The 19,428-nt window shown below is 39.4% G+C and overlaps 1 protein-coding gene across 1 annotated transcript in view; it reads left to right on the top strand.

Moving 5' to 3' along the window:
• The window catches only part of CD2AP (CD2 associated protein), a 56,612-nt gene that overhangs the window by 16,344 nt on the left and 20,840 nt on the right, over positions 1-19,428 (top strand). The window contains exons 3-8 of the mRNA XM_031066712.1: positions 1,159-1,312; positions 4,817-4,917; positions 8,908-9,028; positions 11,773-11,957; positions 15,313-15,421; positions 18,095-18,186. Of these exons, the coding sequence (XP_030922572.1) occupies positions 1,159-1,312; positions 4,817-4,917; positions 8,908-9,028; positions 11,773-11,957; positions 15,313-15,421; positions 18,095-18,186 (762 nt within the window). The remainder of the gene's footprint in view (positions 1-1,158; positions 1,313-4,816; positions 4,918-8,907; positions 9,029-11,772; positions 11,958-15,312; positions 15,422-18,094; positions 18,187-19,428) is intronic.

Genomic DNA, 19,428 nt, shown 5'->3' with positions numbered 1-19,428 from the left:
GGATGTTCAGACCTGCTGAGTTTTCCAGCTGGACAGCTACAAGTAAGAAAGCTGGGCTGTAATAGTCCAAAAAGCACCAGACAGACAGGTCCTGGGGAATATGTTTCTCATATTTTTGGCATTTTATCAGTGTATGGGCAATTTATGGTCTTGAAGCTCATGTTCAAGAGTTCATATGACAAGAGTAAGTGTATATATATGCCTTGCCAATTCTGTTTTCAAGTATTAAATATTTTATTGCAGCTACAGCTGCAATAACTCCGGGAGTTGTTAACCAGCGGCTACTGATGGTGGATACAGGAATTGTTGTGAAGTGGATCACAAAAAGCTGCAAGTACTTATGGGTGTTTGCATCCCCAGGAGAGCTGTGGAGCAGACAGGACCATGGGTTAGGAAGGGGATTCAACAGCTCCAGCTGCAGGCACAGGAGGGAGAGGAGGTGATCCATCTCCCTGATGGAACCCTTATGGATGCTCTGGGAACATGGGAGGATCTGAGCTGCGGGAGGTCTAAAGAGCATGTGGGATTTTGGCTGCTGGAAGCTGTGTTCTGCAATAGATGGGCCATTGATCCGACTTAATGGGTTTGTTCTTGTGCAAAGTGATGATTTCCTTCTTTCAGAGTATCTGTTCTCCAGTGGATTCCCATTAAATGAGCTGATGCAGTAGAGTGACTTGCTGCTTGGCCTTTTTGTCAAGAACTGGTGCTTTCATGTTTATAGGCTTTTCAGTCTTTTCATACAGCTTTATGTGTGAAAATATTTTAGTACCCTACCCTATGGTCTGTCATTCAAGTAATATTTATATTCTTAAAAATGTTTTCAAATATGAGGTGTTTCATAAAAGTTGTAATATGAGACTTCTGGATTCAAAGCTCCTTTTTGAGATTTAGAGTAGATGGTTAAAATGCTGCCCCTTTTTATGATTTTTCTTGGTGCATTACCTGTTTACTAACACAATTGTATGGAAAGGTCAAATTTATTACAGTCTTGGGTATGTTTAGTTGTAGGATGAAGGCCATGATTTTTGAATATAATATGTCATTATACCTCAAACGGTAAGTACCTGAAATGTGTCAGTCTAAGGTGCACCTGTTTAAAACCACTGACCTCTTGGGTGATTTGAGTGGCCTCTGAGTCTTTTGAATCTCTTGTTTCAGGAAGTTAAGAAGGATGTAGAGCCCAAGGATGATGCTGTGCCACTCAGGAGGGAGAAATCTGGCAATGTAGCCAGTCTTGTGCAGCGAATGAGCAGCTATGGGCTTCCAGCAGGAGGATTTCAGCCTCATCCCCCGTCCAAAGGCTTCAAGAAGAGTACGTGGTCTTTCCAATTCCTTCAGTTGTGCATGCTGCTGACGTGCATTTTAAAAATAAACATGAATTATTTAATGCATGACTTAGTTTTAAGGTTATGTGGAAAACTAGTAACATAGGAGGAAAAACTGATTCAAAGACAAATTTTGCTCCTGTATGTATGGGCAGAAAGCTTAAATGTAGCTTTTAACACCAGTAATAGGGATGAATTTTCCTGTGACCAGGATTTAGACTCCTTCCAGGTGTTAGAGAGCTCTGTAACTTCATGTGAACTCTGTTTGGATTATCAGGTATGTGAATGGAGAGCTGCAAGCCTGTTCATGATAATAAAAAATTTTCCTGTGGTCATTTTAAAAGAAAAGTTGAAACATGAAAACATCAAGTTTTGCTACAAATTCAGGGCTTTGACAAGGAAGGGCTGTATAGTTCAGATTCTTCCTGATAGGCTTGCTTCTGGTATGAAACAAGGTGCAGTTTGTGGTATTAACAAAAAATAGTAGTTTTCCTTTTGTTCTAACAAACAGGATGGCAGGAGTGTAGCACTGGTGCTTCTGTATCTGTGATTTTTTTGTTATAATGCCAGTTTTTATATCAAGGTGACTGAAACCTAGAGCAGAAAACTTACCATTCCCTGCATCCAGCAATTGGGCTTGTGATTTGTATTTGGTCATACCAATCTCTTGTAAGATACTCCTTTAAATTACTGTGGCTTCCTCTGTCTTAAAAGGTTTTGAAGGCATTTATGATTTAAGCTTGCTTTTTAATAAAGTTCAGAACTTACTGGTTCTGGCATGTTTATGCTTTGTGGTTTTGCTTATATTCCACTAGTTGTTGTTTGAAACCCTGGAACAGGACCACCACCACCTTTACAAATTTTTTGAGACTTTGTTCCAGGAAACTAAGGGTTTAAAATCACTTTTTAGTGACTCTGATCTGTGTTTGCATGTTGGCAAAAGCGTGTAGGTGCCTGTTGGGTGTTTACACAGCAGACTTTGGAAAAAATATAACCTGAAAGATTAATGCTGGCCCTAGATAAATACAGCCAGGCTCTTATGGGTCCTTCCACCTGGAGATACTGTAGGATTCTGTGAACGTGATCTCATACCAGTTCAGCTGTCAGCTATTGTTCTGGTCACCTTAACCCTGGAATGTTCCCATATTTTCCATGTCACATCCTCATGCTGGTGGCTGTGGCCAGGGTAGAAGGTACAGCTTGGTTTCTTTGCAGGGCTCTGGCTACTCTCATCCTTCTGGAGAAAATGGTGTTCAAGCGCTTCCCTTTAGGCACACAGCTGTTTACCTGCTGCAGTGACAGTCTGTGCCTTTACCTTTCACTTGCTGTTCTTTTTTTCCTGGAAGACTGTTTGAACAGCTCCTGCAGATCCTGTTTGCTATGTGCCTGGGCAATCACTTGCTTTCTAGAGCTAAGTTGTCTGTGTGTTTCTGGCTTTTCACTTGCTGAAATGAGGTTTACAATGTTAAAAACAGAGTTAAGTTTCTTTCATGGAGCTCTCCCTGAATTCAGGTATTTTTGTGTCAGGTGGGTGGTAAGCTGCAGGCAGAATTCCTATCAGTTAGATGTCTGCCTGTGTTTAGCAGAAAGAAAATACAGAAGTTGTGCTGTGTAACAGCAACAAAGAGCTAAATTTGGTTTACCCTATACAAAACAAACAAAACCTGAAGCCAGACAAGTTGTTTTGGGAAGGCACAGAATTGCCTGCAGGCTGCCAGCCCAGCAGTCCTGCAGCAGCACGTGAAGCTGGAGTTCTGTTCTCTGAGAGGACAGGTTCCTTTCCTGGGTTATTCTAGGGATTTTCAAAAATGGGAGGCAGTACTTCCTAAATTGTGTTGCTGGAAACAGACCTCAGAGGAGAGGGAGGTTTCTGGATGTGAAATGCATCCATGGGTTCCCTCCCACTCCCATTTAGATATAATTGCAGTATGAAAAGGAACACTGTGATCAGATTTATGCCAAATGACAGTGACTTTTAAATTTGCCTTTTTTTGGTATCAGTTAATCTCCTACCAAACAGAAGCCTTGAAAGCACTGCAGGAGGCAGTAAAGGCTATTGAACCATTTATTGCAATTACTCTGAACTGAACAATCCCTCTGGGCTCATGCATGAGTTCCAGTGGAGGTAAAAGCAGGGTATATTATGTGGGCAATTATGTGTTACTAGAAATAACTCATAAAGCTTCATACTTCTGGTTTATTTGTTTCTTGCATAGATCATATACCAGCATGTAGAAAATTCTTGATTTGGTGAGGCCTCTCTCAGAAATTTTAGATGCTTGATGCCTGGCCTGTTTTGTACTGAGAATGCTGGGTGTGGTTTTCTGAATGCCTTGCTCTGGACTTTGAACAGTGCTGTTAAAAGACAAGGATCAATCTTGGAGGCAGTGTCTGTGTTTTGAAATGTTTTTACACAGCTAATCTTAATTGCTGAAGCTTGAGTGTGGAAGGAGTTCAAAGTCTAAGAGAGAGAGCATGGAAATCACACAGCTCCTGTAAGCTTAGGCTTTACCACCTCAAGCTTTTGATTGATATTTTCATTTAAACTGTGGCAGATTGTTTTTGAGGAGGATAGGGAGCATGCATGGGTCATAGCTCAAGATGATAATTGTTTTCAAAAGCATGCTGGCTGCTCTGTTGTGGGAAAGGTCTGAAGGCATGGCCTCTTGTTTGAAGGAGAAGTGCATAAACTGTCTGGGTTTAGCAGGAGTAGCGCTTCAGGATATGTGCAGAGTAATTAGGCAGTGTGGGTTCACACCACTGTGGCTGCAGGGCTTGAGTTCTCAGAAGCCACTTCAGTGCTCTCCCCTCTCAGGATGTCATTTTGCCTTTTTAATGTCTGCAGTGCTTTAATGGTATGGGGCAAACAGCTAAAAACTGCACTTGATTTTAATCTTGCCTTTGTCGAGGACTGCTAATTGACAGTTTGAATTACTAGATGCCATTACTAGATGCCACTGAGAAAAGGTAGGGGTTTTTTTAATTCACAGATAAAAATGAGTTCAGATTTTTAAATATGAGCCCAGCAAATGTTGGCATTACCTCAGAGCTGTGGTTAGCAAGGTTCTTGTTAGAGGCCAGAAGGTCTGTGAGCTCTCCAGTCTGGTGCATAACAAAAGTTGTTCCTGCTTTCAGGATTACTTAAGGACTGGAAGCTCAAACTTGCACATTTTCTTCCAAGTAGATACTAACTGGCAGTGATTGCCATTCCTGCAAATTTTGGTTGGGAAATAGCTTGAGAAATCACTGTAGTGGGGATTTACCTGACTTGCTTGTGTCAACATGCTTTTTATAGCAGGTTGGTAATTGGTATAGTGTTCGTTTATCAGAACCATGGCTCCCTAGCCTAAGGTGACCCGAGCAAACCACAAAATCAGGATCAAAAGCTACATAGCTATTTGGAATGGTTTCTGGGTCTTCAGGAGCAGGGTGTAGGAAAGGATGGCTCTCCTTTATGAGTGTTCTTACTTCTGGTGTTTCCCTTGGATCAGGGTCCAAGAAGCGGCAGTGCAAAGTGCTCTTCGACTACATCCCACAGAATGAGGATGAGCTGGAGCTCAAGCTGGGGGATGTGATTGACATCATTGATGAGGTAAGCTGTTCTACAGAGCTGGCTATTCATATGCTGAGAGTCAAACCACTTTTTTGGCTGATTATTTGTATTGCAAGCATGTCGGGGAAAATAGCATGGGAAGTAGTGTTTTTGCAGCTAAAATTAATAATTCTGGAGTTTTTTCTCTCAGGATCTAATACTAAAACTATGAATGCTAGATGTTTAGAGAAATATTTTATCATCACAGTAATAAATTGTGATCTATTACACAGATTCATTTTTTGAAAGGGTTTTACAGTTCTTTGGCCCTGTCTGTGTGATCCTTGGTTTTAGGCAGACATACTCCAAATTGGTACAGGTGAAAAATGTTATTTGACTTGATTTGTCATTTTCAAGTTCTCTTGTAAACCCATTGAATTGGAGTGGTGGTTTCTTATCTTTTCTTACCCATGTGCTTCCTTGGTGTCTGTTCCATGCAGTAGCAGTGGTGAGAAGCTTGTATGTGTCAGAGGAGTGTCTCTTTCAAATGTGAAATCTGTCAGGGAAGCTGTGGGAAAGATCAGAGTGATTGTGGAAGGAACATTTTTAGAACTCAGTGGGAAACTTATGCACAGCAGGCTCTGACCTTCCCTGGTGCCATCTCTTCCTCCCTGAGGCTCTGAGGAGGGAGAGTGAAGCTTTCTTTCTAGCCATGTGTTGTTGGTGGTGCTTTTTAAGTAGCTTTATGAGACTGTGTTTTTCATGTGCATGACCCTCTTTGGAAGAGAGTGCTAACCTGGCAGTTGCCAGGAAGGGCTCTTCCATTTTCTCAGCAAGGAAAAAACTATGTCCTTAGATGCATTTGCACTAATACTTCCAGAATTTAATATCTGAGAGTAAACAGAGCAGGTGACTTGCAAAACCTGCTCTCTAAACTCACAGTTTCATAAATGCCTTTGTGTGTGGGTGTTTTTTGAGGAGTGTTCCTGGGTAACCTCAGCAGTTTAATTTGTGGATGGTGCCTGCACTGGCAGCTGTGGCTGGATGGTCCAGTGTAAGCATTCATGAGAGAGCACATGCAGTGAACTATTGTGGAAGCAACTCTTTGCTTGCATGTGTTGGCATCTGGAATTATTTTCAGAGGGGTATGTGGTGTCATGTACCAGAGATGGCCAAGTAGCCAAACAGAATAAAAAAATCGGCGTTTCCTCATCTGGTTTCTTAAGGAAGTGTGGATTATATTTTATTATTTAGATTTTTTTCTGTTAGTTGCCATGCTAATTCCTTTTTTAATGATTTGAAAATATGTTTTTGTAGTACCCAGTCTTTGCTACTTGTTTGACAAATTTTTAGGGAAATGCTTCCTGATAGAAAAATAATGCAGCTTAGTATGGTCACAGAACCGTTGGTACACTCTTTTCATGGTGATGTAGAAAAGACCTGACAGGTGTAGACTATGTCTGTCTGCTTCATGAAACTGTACTGATGGGACCAGAAATGTAAAGAATGGTAGAAAATACTGTCCATGGGTTGTGCAATATGCTGGGATAACTTGTCTTAGTAATTTGTCCTCCCTACTGTGAGATAGTTTGCTTCTTTATGTTTATATGTAAAAGGTGTTGTTTCTGTGCATGCAGATGACTTTTAACTTTTACTTCAAGGAAAAATTGTTTGGTCACCTCTTTCTGTGGAGAGAATAAGGTAAAATCAGCTCTGTGAGGGGGATTGGCTCTATCAGTTACTTGAGAATAATTAAATATTTAGCCCTTGAGTGCTTTTTGTAAATTGAGTTGATATACATGACACCACTGATCATGAAATCAAAGGTGAAGGCAAATGGGTTCAGAAATTAAATGGTTGATATTGAAGAGAGCAGAAGTAACTTTTTGGGAAGAAAATTGTGCAATGTGCTGGCTGAATCCACAGCGCTTTTTGTTTCTAGAAAGTCACATGGGTTTTACTCATGAAGAACATGCACAGAGTGCACATGGTGACTGTCATTGCTCTAAAACCTTTGTTTCTCCTTTATATCTTTCCCTCTGTCCTGTCAGGAGCAGCACTAAATAGCAGATTTATTTTTGTAGTATTATAGCTGTACTATTTGCATGCTGTTTTTTTTCAAGCAAAATAAAATGTCATATAACATCATTACGGAAATTTTTAGAAAAAAAAAAAGAAAAACACAACAGATTGGTAAAGCTGCTTATTTCAGCCTTCTTCCCCATTTTTTCTTTGCAAGTCTGCGTTTTTTGTACAAATAAGTTGATGGGATTCATGCTGAAAAAAAAGTTCTGGTGTGTGTACCAGAGCTGTATCTCCCTCTTGTGGAAATTGGATCATATGATAATATTTTGGAATGGAGGAGAAGGGTTAAGAAATTGTCATCTGTGTTGCTGCTGCTAACAGATGTGCAGATGTTCTCCACCAAAACATGGAGAGCTTCTTTAGCCTGTGTCATAATGTTGATGAAAGAAACCTTTTCTGGCAATGCAGTTTGTGTCTAGTCAGGGGTTTATATAAAGGCAGTATGGTGAGGAGGCTGAGTGAGTGTGCCCAGGAAATTTTGGGTTTGTTCCTGTGTGCCTCTGAGTTGGCATCACTTTGCTTTGCTGTAAAGTGCTTTGCTGACCACATCTCTTGGCAGAAGAATAAATGGATGCTCAGGTCACTTTCTGTATTGTAACCATTAAAAGTCCCTTTCTCATGGCTCCTGAGTGAGTGGCGTGGGTGAGTCAAGGCATTTATATTTTAATTTTCTGTTATGTGTTCCATCAAACCTGAGGTGCCAGGGCCTGGGCAGCACTTGTCAGAAATCTGTGCTTAAGATTTTTTCAGAGGCCCAGTCTCTGAGTTTGAACCATCCACAACAAAGCTGTATTTTCGCACCAGGATGCCTTTAAAAACAACAGTGCTCTTTTCATTGCCTGTGTCTGCAGCTGCCAGGTTCTCCTTGGGCTCTGCTTGCCTGGAGGTGGACTGGCATTTAAAAACTGTGCCTGTGTGTCAGGCATAGTGACCTAAAAAGCCAGGCTATAAAAAGATAATGCAACCAGCTGCTGCTTGGTTGGCTTTTTTCTTTTCCTCTTGCTTTCCTTTCTTAAAAACAGCTTTCCAGCCTCAAAACAGGGCAACCTAAGTAAAAGATTCTGAAAATTTATCTCCATTATAGTTTTTAACTAGTGCTCATTAGGTAAATAAACTGAATTCATTTATGACATTTTAAAAACTGTTCATAAATTCAAAGGGCACAATTTTTAGTCCTTTGGTATCATTTTACCCCATCACCTCTTCCTGCCCTGCTTTTACTTGTTCTGCTTTAGACCATGTGTGGTATTCCTGATAAACTTTCCAATATGTTGCTAGACTTAGGAGTGTGGTGTAACTCCACAAAATCCTTGTGGACTTGGTGAGGTTGGGGCAGGTCCCTGCCCCTGTGGTGTATGTAGGGCCAGGCTGTGTTGTTCAGCCTTCTTCTAGATGGAGTGGAGAGCTTAATTTTCTATTTCTCTGATGTCCTTAAGGACCTTTCTGTGTTCTACCCTACATAATCTGTAGAAATTTAATCTTTCAAACTCATCTTTTGGTCAAAGTTGTGTGAAGCTGCCCTGTGGATATGAGGCCAGTTGGAGCAGGATTGGTGGAAACTGGACAAGACAGAGGAAAAGACAGCAAGAGCACATAAAAATTTCCATGGACACACAGACTCAAAGTTTCATCTGCATTTCATTAACAGTTTAATACTTCTTTGTTATGTTAAATGTGCAATGCCTCTTAGTCTGTTTTGAGAAAGTTGATGAACATTTTTCTGCTTTTCGGGATTAACTGGAATGGGCCTAATCTCCTGTTAGGATGATTGCTGTAGTGATACTAGTAACATTAAATTGTTTTCTTCCTCTTCTTTTTGTCTAATACTTCTACATGTTTGGTAGGTTTCTGTATAAAGAAATCGTGATAATTTGAACTTTCCCCAAAGCTGGTTGTGGAGTTTGTATGGAATTGAAAGGAATTTCCTTTTGCTCCATTGGTAATGTGCAAAATATTTCTATACAGGTAGAAGAGGGATGGTGGAGTGGAATGCTAAATGGCAAGGCAGGGATGTTTCCTTCAAACTTTGTGAAAGAATTGGAATCCATGGATGATGGCGAAACACAGGATGCTCTGGATGACACAGGTAGTGTTCTGTTTGTTGCAAACTTTTAGCAAAGTAATTTTTGATTTCTGGTATAATATGGGGTATTATGGTTAAAGTACAACAAAGTTGTAAAGAATTCAATCTTCCTAAGAATGATGTTCCCATTTCTTTCCAGAAAGTGTTAATGCTGAATATGAGGATACAGGTCTGCTCCCATTTTCACTCATAATAAAATGGCAGTCAAAGTCTTAATCTTGCAAATCTGTGGTATACACTTTATCACTAGAAATTTTATCATATTCAAAGTTGATATTTTTTTTACTTGGATATAAAATTAATCTTTTGTTTAATAGCTTTTTTCAGTCTTATTCTCACAGACATGAGCTCTCTAAAACAGAAAATTCAAGTGTTTAACCAAGTCATTTGGGAATCAAAACAGTGTGGAGAGCCTCAACTTAAAATAAGTCCAAGGAAGGAGATCCCTGTTGAGTTTGTGAGGTCCCCAGGATGAGGTGAGAGATGAGGAATCTGACTCCATGTTCTCAGAAGGCCGATTTATTATTTTACGGTATTATATTATATTAAAGAATGCTATACTAAAACTATACCAAAGAAAGAGAAAGGATACAGACAGAAGGCTTAACAAGAATGATAATGAAAAACTCGTGACTGACTCCTCAGAGTCCAGCACAGCTGATGGTGATTGGTCATTAAGTAAAAACAATTCACAGGAAACCAATCAAACATGCACCTGTTGGTAAACAATGTCCAGACCACATTCCAAACACAGGAACAGCAGTCAGATAATTATTGTTTTCATTCTTTTATGAGGCTTCTCAGCTTGCCAGAAGAAGAAATCCTGGTGAAGGGATTTTTCAGTAAATATGACCGTGACAGATCCCACTTCTTAGGCCTTAGATTATGTTTTCATCTAACAGTAAGATGTTTTTAAGGCAGGATTTACATTTGGCTGTCTTTTTCTGGCCATGACTGTATAGCTGGGGCAGAAGCAGATGCTCTGTGGCTGAACAGATCAGGTCTGTGCTTTACAGGCAATTACTCTGTTCCCTTGAAAATGCACTTTAGAAACATTTAAATCTGTGAAGATCAATTTGAAGGGGACTTGTGATATGGTATTGCTGAAACAGGAATGTTTTTTGGGAACATCATAGCAGGTGTTAATTGATTTTTAAAAGACAGTGGTCTAACATTCGAGAAAAACAGGTTGTTTTTGTTTACCTTGTGGTAATGCGCACCCTCATTTACATGGTGTCCAGTACTGATTGCTTCAAACAAGGTCTTGCTCAGATATAGGGAAGAGCCTGGCTTGGAATTTTTTTTTTGGAAATTGTGGAAATCACAGTAGTAGTAAAATAAAAGTTTGACTTGAGCAGTCCCAGATAGCTCAGTGGCTGTTTCCTTGGAGGTCAAGTCCTCTCAGTTTAGTGGGGTCTGGTGCAGTGAATTTACAAATGGGTATATGTTGATCTTATTTCCTGAATTCTGAGATCAGTGACACTGCACAGTAATTTGAAGTAATTGTATTTCCTGTCAGTACCTAACAAGTTGGTGTGTTCAGCCCCTCATCCCCCAGGGTTGTATTTAATGCTCAGTACTTTCACAGTCAGGGTCTGGAGTACCTTTTGCTTCCCTCCTCACTCTTGGGAAACAGTAACTTCCTTTCACTTACTTGTGGTCATTCAAAGGTGCAGCCTGGACTTTGCCCACCAAAGGGATGTTTAGCTGTCCTATGAGATATGAGGGGGATATAACTAAATAAAGAGCATCTGAGTAGACAAAAGGTGAGCGACTGAAGTCAAGAGAGCTTAGCTTCACGGTACCATCAAAATATCTTAAATTAATGATAGGAGGAAGAGGCTTTAATCTTTATTGCTGTTCACAGGCCTGCATGGGCTGAAAAGAACTTGACCCAAAGAGTAAAAGACATGGAGGCCATTTTGACTTTGGTTTATAAAAGCTGTCTGCTTTCACATGGCTGTCTCCTGGAATTCTGCATGCAAAAGTTGCTTGACTATGTATACTAATTTGTGGACTTTAACAGATCTAACCATAATTTAAAAACTTCTTAAAAAAAGTTGCAAAACTCTTAGCAACAAAATTAAGTTATTCTCTGAAATACATTTCTGGGGGGTGGATAAATGCTGTCCCTTAAAAGGGAAAGATTAAAAGAATTGTAAATAGTTGAATTATCCAGCAGTGATTAATTTCCAACAACTGTATCTGGTTTGAATGCTTGGAGCATTTTGAGCAGTAGGAAAATGTCTCTCTGGTTCCTTGAGAGGCATCACTCTGCCACTGAAATACACTGTTTTCCTGTGACAGTTGAAACATGTTTGGATTCATTATGGACCTTTATTGATTATTGCTTTCTGTGGTTGTAGCTGTTCAAATGAGAAGCTTTTAAATGTTGGACTAAAATGCCATTTTCAGAGAGTGCATAAGCAGTGTTTCATAAAACTAATGGAAAACACTGATGTTAACAGGCTGTGGAGCCTGAGTGATAATTGAAATAGCAAGAATATTAGTGAGCTGTTGACTTAGTTGCCAGAGTAATCAGGACAAAACTGGTGTGATTTAAGTTGGTCTTACATTAAATATGAAATGAGAACAAATGTGAGGTATTACAGGTACAGCGGTGTTCCTTGAAAAGCTCTTTATCAGGAGCAGTGCACAAAGCTGTGCTGCTTCCGCTTTTTTCCCAGAAGAGCAAATAAATAATTTCAGCTTTTAAAATAGTTTTCCCTTTCTTATTTTATTTTCAGAGCCTGTTTTCAATAGTCCTACCTCACCTGTGACCTCTCCAGGAAATGGGAGTGAACCTGCTTTGGGACCAGCACAGCCAAAGAAAATCCGAGGTGTTGGGTTTGGAGATATCTTTAAGGAAGGCTCAGTGAAACTTAAAACAAGATTATCCAGTAATGAATCAGAAGATAAAAAGCAAGATAAGGTTTGTAGTGGTACATGTTGTTCTTTTGAGATTTCCTGTAACAATAATTTAGGAGATGTGGAATCTGACCATTACCCTCTCATAGGGCGCTTGCCTATAAAACAAAACAAATCTCCTTGAATATGTTTCACAGTAAGTTGTATTTAACATTGATTCCAAAAGGTCTATTCAAATGTCTTGGTATTTAAATCATTAGAGACTAAAAACCAAGCTGATACATAAATTCTCTTTTCAGAGCCATGTGGTGAAAGACGCAGTGGCATCTCAATCACATCTGCAGTGTGAGGTCCCTCTGGTTCACCTTGTAACAGACTTTATGTATAGTCTAGGAGAAGATTAACTTATATTGGTAGACTTAAATTTGTTTTTTAAAACGAGGAATGTTTTGGCATTTCTTTTTGTTTTGGCTTATTTGGGTTTTTTTCTCAAGTTTTGGTAGATGTTGAGACTGCTCTTCTAGGTGTCAGCTGCCATTACCTTCAGTGAGTGCTGCCAAGCTTCATAAATTACTGGTTGTGTAAGCCTATAAGCCTTACACAGAAATGCAGTTCTAGGATTTTGCATTTTCTTTTCCCCATTTTTTATGGTTGAGTGGGAAAAGGAGCCCTTTTATTCTTTGTTTTAATTTTATTTTGATCTGAACTCAAGAGTGCTCATACTCCTTGGAAGCACAGCAACAATGCTCAGTCCTTTAACTTGAGCTTTTTTTATATCAAGAGCTTATATATGAATTTTCAGCTTTTGGTAAATTAAAGGCAGCTGAGATAGTCCAGTTTTGACTTAGGTGATAAAGAAAGCTTTTAAAACCTTTGTCTATTTCAATTTTTGTTTGTGGGTTATGGTCATTAATGCTGTTGTGGTGAGTGATTTGTTTTCCTCTGCCATGGTAATAATTGTATTGATGTAGGGCAGAAAGTGAGGTGAGTCCCTGGGAGGAGGGAGGATTAGAGACTGTGTTTTTCTTTAGTAGCGATGCTCAGAGCAATGGCATGGTGTGTGTAGTGCTTGTTTCTGGTCTGGTCAGAGCATCAGATGATTTGGAAAAGTTGCAAGTGTGTTGCCTTCTGTTTAAAGCTCAGGGAATGTTGCTTCCTAAAGAAGGTGTTGTTTAGAAAAGGTCTGTGGCAGACCTTACTGCAACCTTTCAATACATAGATGGATATATATAGATGGAGAGAGACTTTTTACTGAGGTCTGTAATGAGAGGACAAGGGGCAATGGTTTGAATTAAAAGAGGGGAGACTTAGGAAGAAAAGAGAGGAGATGAGGAAGATGCTCTTCATGGTGAGGGAGGTGGGGTGCTGGAACAGGTTGTCCACACAAGTTATGGTTAACCACATCTTTGGGATTGTTCAAGGCCAGACTGGATGGGGCTTTGAGCAGCCTGGTTCTGTGGGCGGTGTCCATGCTCATGGTAGGGAGTTGGAGTTGGATGGTCACTGAAGGTCCCTTCCAGCTCAAACTTCTCCATGATTCTGTGAAGTCACATGAATTCTCCTCATTCCTTCCCTTTGTCCCTTGATGTGGCAGGCTGTGATCACTACTGTGATGTTCATGTGAATGCTGTTAGAGTAGGTTTTCAGGTCCTAGCTTCCAGTTTGCTTTCTTGTCATGAGATTGATCATTCAAAAAGATGCCTCCCTACTGTCTGCCTTGTCACTTGGGAATATCAAGAGCCTTTCCAAACTTGTGCAGTTAATAGGAAGTCTGCTCAGACCTTTTGAATTGTTCTATTTGACTGTATATATGCAGTGACATATGCTGTGCAGTTTTGGTTGGCCTGTCTGGAACTGTCTGGTAGATCATTTCTCATCAAGAGAGGAAATGAAGTGAGAAAACAGTTTTGCATAGCTTAATGTCAGAGAAATGAACAATTTAGTTTAGCACTTAATATTCCACTTGTTGCCAAAGTCATCCCAAAGGTGGACAGACTTACAGAACAGCATGGAGAGCCCAAGGGAGATAATTCTCATGAAGCTCTTGTAAAAATAGATGGCTTCCTTGGGTTTGTGCTTAACTTGCTTTGGCGTTAGCTGATGAAATGCTTGGAGAGCACTGTCAGTCTTTTAAGACAGTAAGAAAAATAAAAGAAAGCTGTGTAGAGGAGAGGTCTATTTTCCCTTGGAAAATTCAAGCTGTTCAGCACAGGAAGGCTGAGCATTGATGGATCTGAAGGGCCCAAGAGTGTATATACTGCTGCAGGAGATCCTTCCAGCTCTCCCAACATCCCACATGGGCTCAGGCTATTTATACCCTGTCGGCCTAAACTTCCTCTCTTATTCCTAATTGCATCTTACATTGGAAGGGGGAAATGCAGAGAACTATTTCCATGTTGGAGGTGTTTGATCTCAGAGGAGGGTTATTTTAGTGCTTCCTTCATATACCATTCTGGAGAGAGTTAAATTGCATAGGTACTGCAGGAACATCCCAAATGACCTTGCCTTCTTCTATGGTATGTCAGAGGCACCAAACATCAGCTTACAGGCATTGTCTGGCTCTAAGGAGAGTAAATCCAGTTTCTCTGACAGTAGAAGATCTGCAAAGTTGAACTGTAGATGAAAATGAGCAGAGTAACTAAAGGCAGTGGGACTTTTCATATCAGTAATGCTGTTAAGGCTGCTCAGGTGAGTACTGACTGTAAGGTCATATTCTGTGTAGCTCTGGGTGTGAAGAGGTGGATGCAGCTGAAGCTGTCAGAATCTGCCTGGCAGCTCAGTAAGTTTCTGAGGGGAAAAATTAAATATTCTGTAATTTATTTTAGTTAGATATTAAACTCTGAAACTTGTGGCAATGCCTCTTTGTTTTTTCACGTAGGAGAAATCTCTAGTGACACTTGAACTGTTCTGTACAAACTGCTGCGAGTGAAGGGAAGCTGGGACAGGGTTTTCATGTTCTCTTTCATTTGTCTGAGTAGTTCAAAACTGCTTGTCTGAAGTGCTGTATGGCTGCTGAGTATCCCTGCCTTATTCCACTGCAGAGTAAGCATGGCCAGAGAGTTACTGTGAGCAGAGCTGTTAAATAACTGCTTCTGTATGTACTGGAGGAGGCAATATTCAGGCTAATGGGAGTTAACACCTGGAACTGCTGAAGTACAATTGCTAAAGTATGTTTGGCCATATCCTGAGATCAGCTTCCAGTTTGAAAGCTGTGCTCTTTGACCAGTAGACAAACTCTAATTGCCGTGTCTGTAATGAAGTAAATACAATAAGCTAAGTACTTAGTGGGAAAACTCATTAAATCTCTTGGAGATGGTAATTTTCATCATCTCAGCTAATGAAAAATCCAGTATCTTCCGTAGCCTGATAGCAAAACTCGAAAGAATTTTTGTTAACAAAGTTCTTTTTCCTTAATATAGCCATTACCTAACCATCCTCCTGGAACAAAGTTAATTCATTTTCCCAGTACAACAAAAACTGAAAACACACCTGAAGTAATAAAACCAGAAGCTGAAAGTAAACCAAAAGGTAAGGCTGATGGATATTTACATCTGTTATGTGGTAGTCCTTTCTTATGAACTATTTAGTTATCAATTTGTTTTTTTGGTGTTAAAATCTAAAATGTCTGCATGTACTGAAGTTTTGTGTAATGTTCTGTACCCTTGAGGAGTTATGCAAGTGCAAAATAGTCTAAACTAATTTTTGCTTACATTTCTTTAGAAAAAAAACCCCACATTTGTAGGGTTATCTCCCAGAACAAAATAAGGCTGAGATAGGAACTTTTATTGCAACAGTCATTTTGCATTAATTTTCTGTTGACATGTTGTTTACTTTCTGCCTGGTTTGATTCTGATGGGATGCTGGAGACCTATTTCCATGGAACAGTCTCCCAGCACAATTTCTGTCCCCAGGTTACACAAGTTCCTTTGTAGGCTCAGGATTTTCTGTGGAGGTGGCAGCATGCATCTGAAAGTTGGTGCTTAGGTTATGTTGAGGTCTCTTCCCTTCATAATCCTGTTCCATTGTGATTCTGTTTATGCTGTTTTTTTTTTTTTTTCTTTTTTATCTCTTAAGAATTTATGACTTCATTTAGCTGCCAAATTGCACAGTTTTATCAAGAGAGATATTTTTAAGTCAACCCAAAACATCTTGTGGGAGTGCCAATCCCTATGAAAAATTAACTTTGATTATGTGATGTGTAGACTGCTCATTTCCCCGGTTCCAGAGCAGACATTTTGTCAACTTCTGTATTGTAATTTTAAGTATATTTTTGTTTTATGTGGAAGTACCTTATTTTGGTGTGTTGTTTTCTATGGAATGCATAATTTGCAGAAATAAGAAAACTGCAACATCTTGCTTTTAAACCCTTCCAGTGCTATTGCTCTAAGAACCAGCAAGACAATGTGCAGCCCTGAGCATTGTGAAATTTGACTTGTCTAAAAATATGCATAAAAATTAACTCAACTCTGCCTAGAAAAAAATCCCAACATTCAATGCTGGACACCCAAAGCATTCAGTATTAGCTCCTTTAATAGTTTCAGGTGCATCTCATGCTAAAAGCATGGAAGTTGATCTAATCTGTAGCCATGGTGAGTCTCTTTCCCAGAGAAGCAAATATATCAGAGAGGAACTTAAATATGACAGTAATAGAAGCTGTAGGAGAACATCAGTAGGTAATACCTATAGACACCAGATGAGAACATCTTTAGGAAGACTGATTGTTTTTCTTCCTTATAAATATATTTAAATATAGACCATAATGTAGTTGATGTGTCTCATCCTCAGTTTTGAGAGATCAGGTTTTAAAATAAACTGTGTTCATCTCTTAGCAGATAAACGCAGATCTCTGAAATGTTTAGGCTAGGTTGGCTTATTTTGCAGTGAGACTCTTCTGGTTTTGGAAGTTTGTTTTGGCCTCCGGTGCAAGCATATAAAAATATTTTCTTTAAAAAGTAAAATAATCACAATTTGATCCCTCTTTCCCCCAGTTATGTTAGGATACAAAATCTATATATATTATCTCTTTAAGCGTGGCATACTTTGGCATTTTAACATAGTGGTTATTACTCCTTTTTCTTTGTGAATACAATTTGTGCATTTTTAAACTAAAGATTTGTATCTTGATTAAACAAAACACAACAACAGCAAAAAGGTTTGACTGCAACTGATTTATTCTCTTGCCACCCAGCAAAAGCTATCATTAAGAATTGCAGATGATTCTGTGACTTCATGGTGTGCTGCTTTGACTGGAGGGTGAAGCAGCTGCTCATTGTGCTGTCAGTGCCAAACACCTGATAGGTTATGGCAGCAGCTGAAGAGTCCTTTCTGTTTGCTTCCTCTTTCTTAGTGTGTCAGATACAGAAATGCAACCTTGTTAGCTGCTAAATTGTTAAAATGTGCTGGGGTTAAAAAGTCTATGTTTATGTATTTTGGCCTTTCTCATGGTTGTTTTTGTGCCAGTGTGGGAAAGGAAAACAAATCCTCTTGCCTTTTCAATTTTTACCACAATTTAAAATGGATTAGTTTTGAACTATTCCAAATGGAAAGAAAAGAATTATTCTTTCTGCTTTTGCAGAAGAGGCTGTGGCCGAGAGTTGATGGCTCAGATGAGCTCTGGTTTCAGGTGCTTAGCCAAGGAATGCCTTTGCTTTAGTTACTTGGTTTCACTGCGCAATTTCTGAAGTCTGCTGCCTGAAATTTCTGTAGCTCTACATGTTAATAAAGGATGTCACTTGAAAATAGCTGCCTGTATTTAATTAGGACTGCAAATTTGAAATTTAGATCAATTTTGAGAAAATACATAAAAACTCTAATAAGCTTGAAATCATTTTTGTGTAAAGTAGCTCAGAATTGAATATATAAATGCTATTGGGGGGGGTAGATGTGGTGTTACAATTTTAACTGTTACACTTTTAATGCCTCTTTTCTCCCTCTGAAATCAGAGTGCTTGAATTAAGTTGTGAAAAAAAAGGCTTTGGGGCTTATACTTCTACCTTCTCAAAGATCTATTTCCTTTGCTCAATAACTATATAATCTTATTTTTCCTTTCACTGAATATTCATAAATCAGTCTCAGGTGGCTGGTCTAGAAGGAAAGTGTGATTATAGTGTGAATTTCTCAGCTCTCAGCCAGCATAAGTGAGCTATTATAAGGAATGTTGCTACCCACGGTATCCAGATTAATTGTGCTCCTCTGTTCCAGCCAAGGAATATTGCAGGACAATATTTTCCTATGATGGCTCAAATGATGAACTTAGCTTTAAAGAAGGCGAGATCATTCAAATAATCAGTAAGGTAAGAAAGTTGGGTCTGCTCTGGCCCTGTGTGTGGCTTTGGTGAATTTTGTACAGGGAGGTTGTGTATGAATTGAGAAGCAGGAGGGTCTGCTGGAGCAGATATTCCTGTAGACTGATTTCTCTCATGTGAGAGTCAACTCTTTGCTTCTGCAGTTGATGGAGATACAGATGACTTCAAAGATTGTTCCAGAGTGGGAGTTATCTTGGGGTCCTCAAATGCCAGTGGGATCAGTGTACACTCAGTACCAAATGCCTTTTCAGTGAGGAAATGGGAAAAGCTTTCAAACAGCCCCTTTACCTTCAGAAACAGTTCTTGTTCCCTGGGGATTCAGAATAACCTGACAGAAATTAGTGATACTTTCTGTCTGTAAGAGAAATGTGATTATTTAGTTGAATGTTCTCATTTGTGTTGAATTCTGAAAGCACCTTTTTGATTGATCATTTTGATGTGCAGAGATGGTTCTAAACAAAAAATAAACCTACCCATAATTAATTTTCCTGCACTATTCTGCAGTCTTTTGTTAGTTTATATGCTTGCCTATATTAAGAAATAATGACTTCCCTAAAAAAGTGGAAAGTTTAATCTTCAACGTTTGCTCAATTGCTGAAGAAGACTTAACACATTTTTCTTTATTAAAATTTTAATTCTATGGAATTAAGTGATTGCTATTATGAGCATCATTGATCATAAATACAGTGGAAATGAGTAGTTGTGGAAGCCCTTTTGTAAACACAGCAACCCTTGCCCCATCTCTACTCAATCTTTTGCCTCTCTGTCTTTTTAAACCAATTTGTCCCAAGCACACACTGGTTCGAAGTGGAGCTAAGAAGAGTTGTCCAGACTGAGTGACATCCCTGCCCATGGCAGGAGGTTTGAACTGGGTGATCCTTCAGGTCCCTTCAACCCAAACCATTGTAGGTTTCTGTGATTTTTTTGGATCTGAGGCATAGGGGAAAGCTGTTATTTATGCTGGTAAAGTATAACATCATACTTTCTGTTATGGACAGAGGCCTTCATCCAGTAACATCATGTAATGGAGTTCTCTGCCACTGAATTAATTATCCAGTACTGTATTTTCTCATAGTGTGGTTATTTTTTCTCTCAGGGGGTATATTCTTCTGCTTCTTCATCCTTTTCAGACCAGTGGAGCTGATCCATCACATCAGAATCACTTTTATTTAGTAGAATTGTGCATCATGCCAATAACATTTGGAGTATTTACTGAATAACTTGCTGGTC

This window comes from Geospiza fortis, unplaced genomic scaffold, assembly GCF_000277835.1.
Source record: "Geospiza fortis unplaced genomic scaffold, GeoFor_1.0 scaffold98, whole genome shotgun sequence".
Classification (NCBI taxonomy): domain Eukaryota; kingdom Metazoa; phylum Chordata; class Aves; order Passeriformes; family Thraupidae; genus Geospiza; species Geospiza fortis.
The sequence above is the reverse complement of the archived record's forward strand: the minus strand, read 5'-3'. Positions and strand labels throughout refer to the sequence as shown.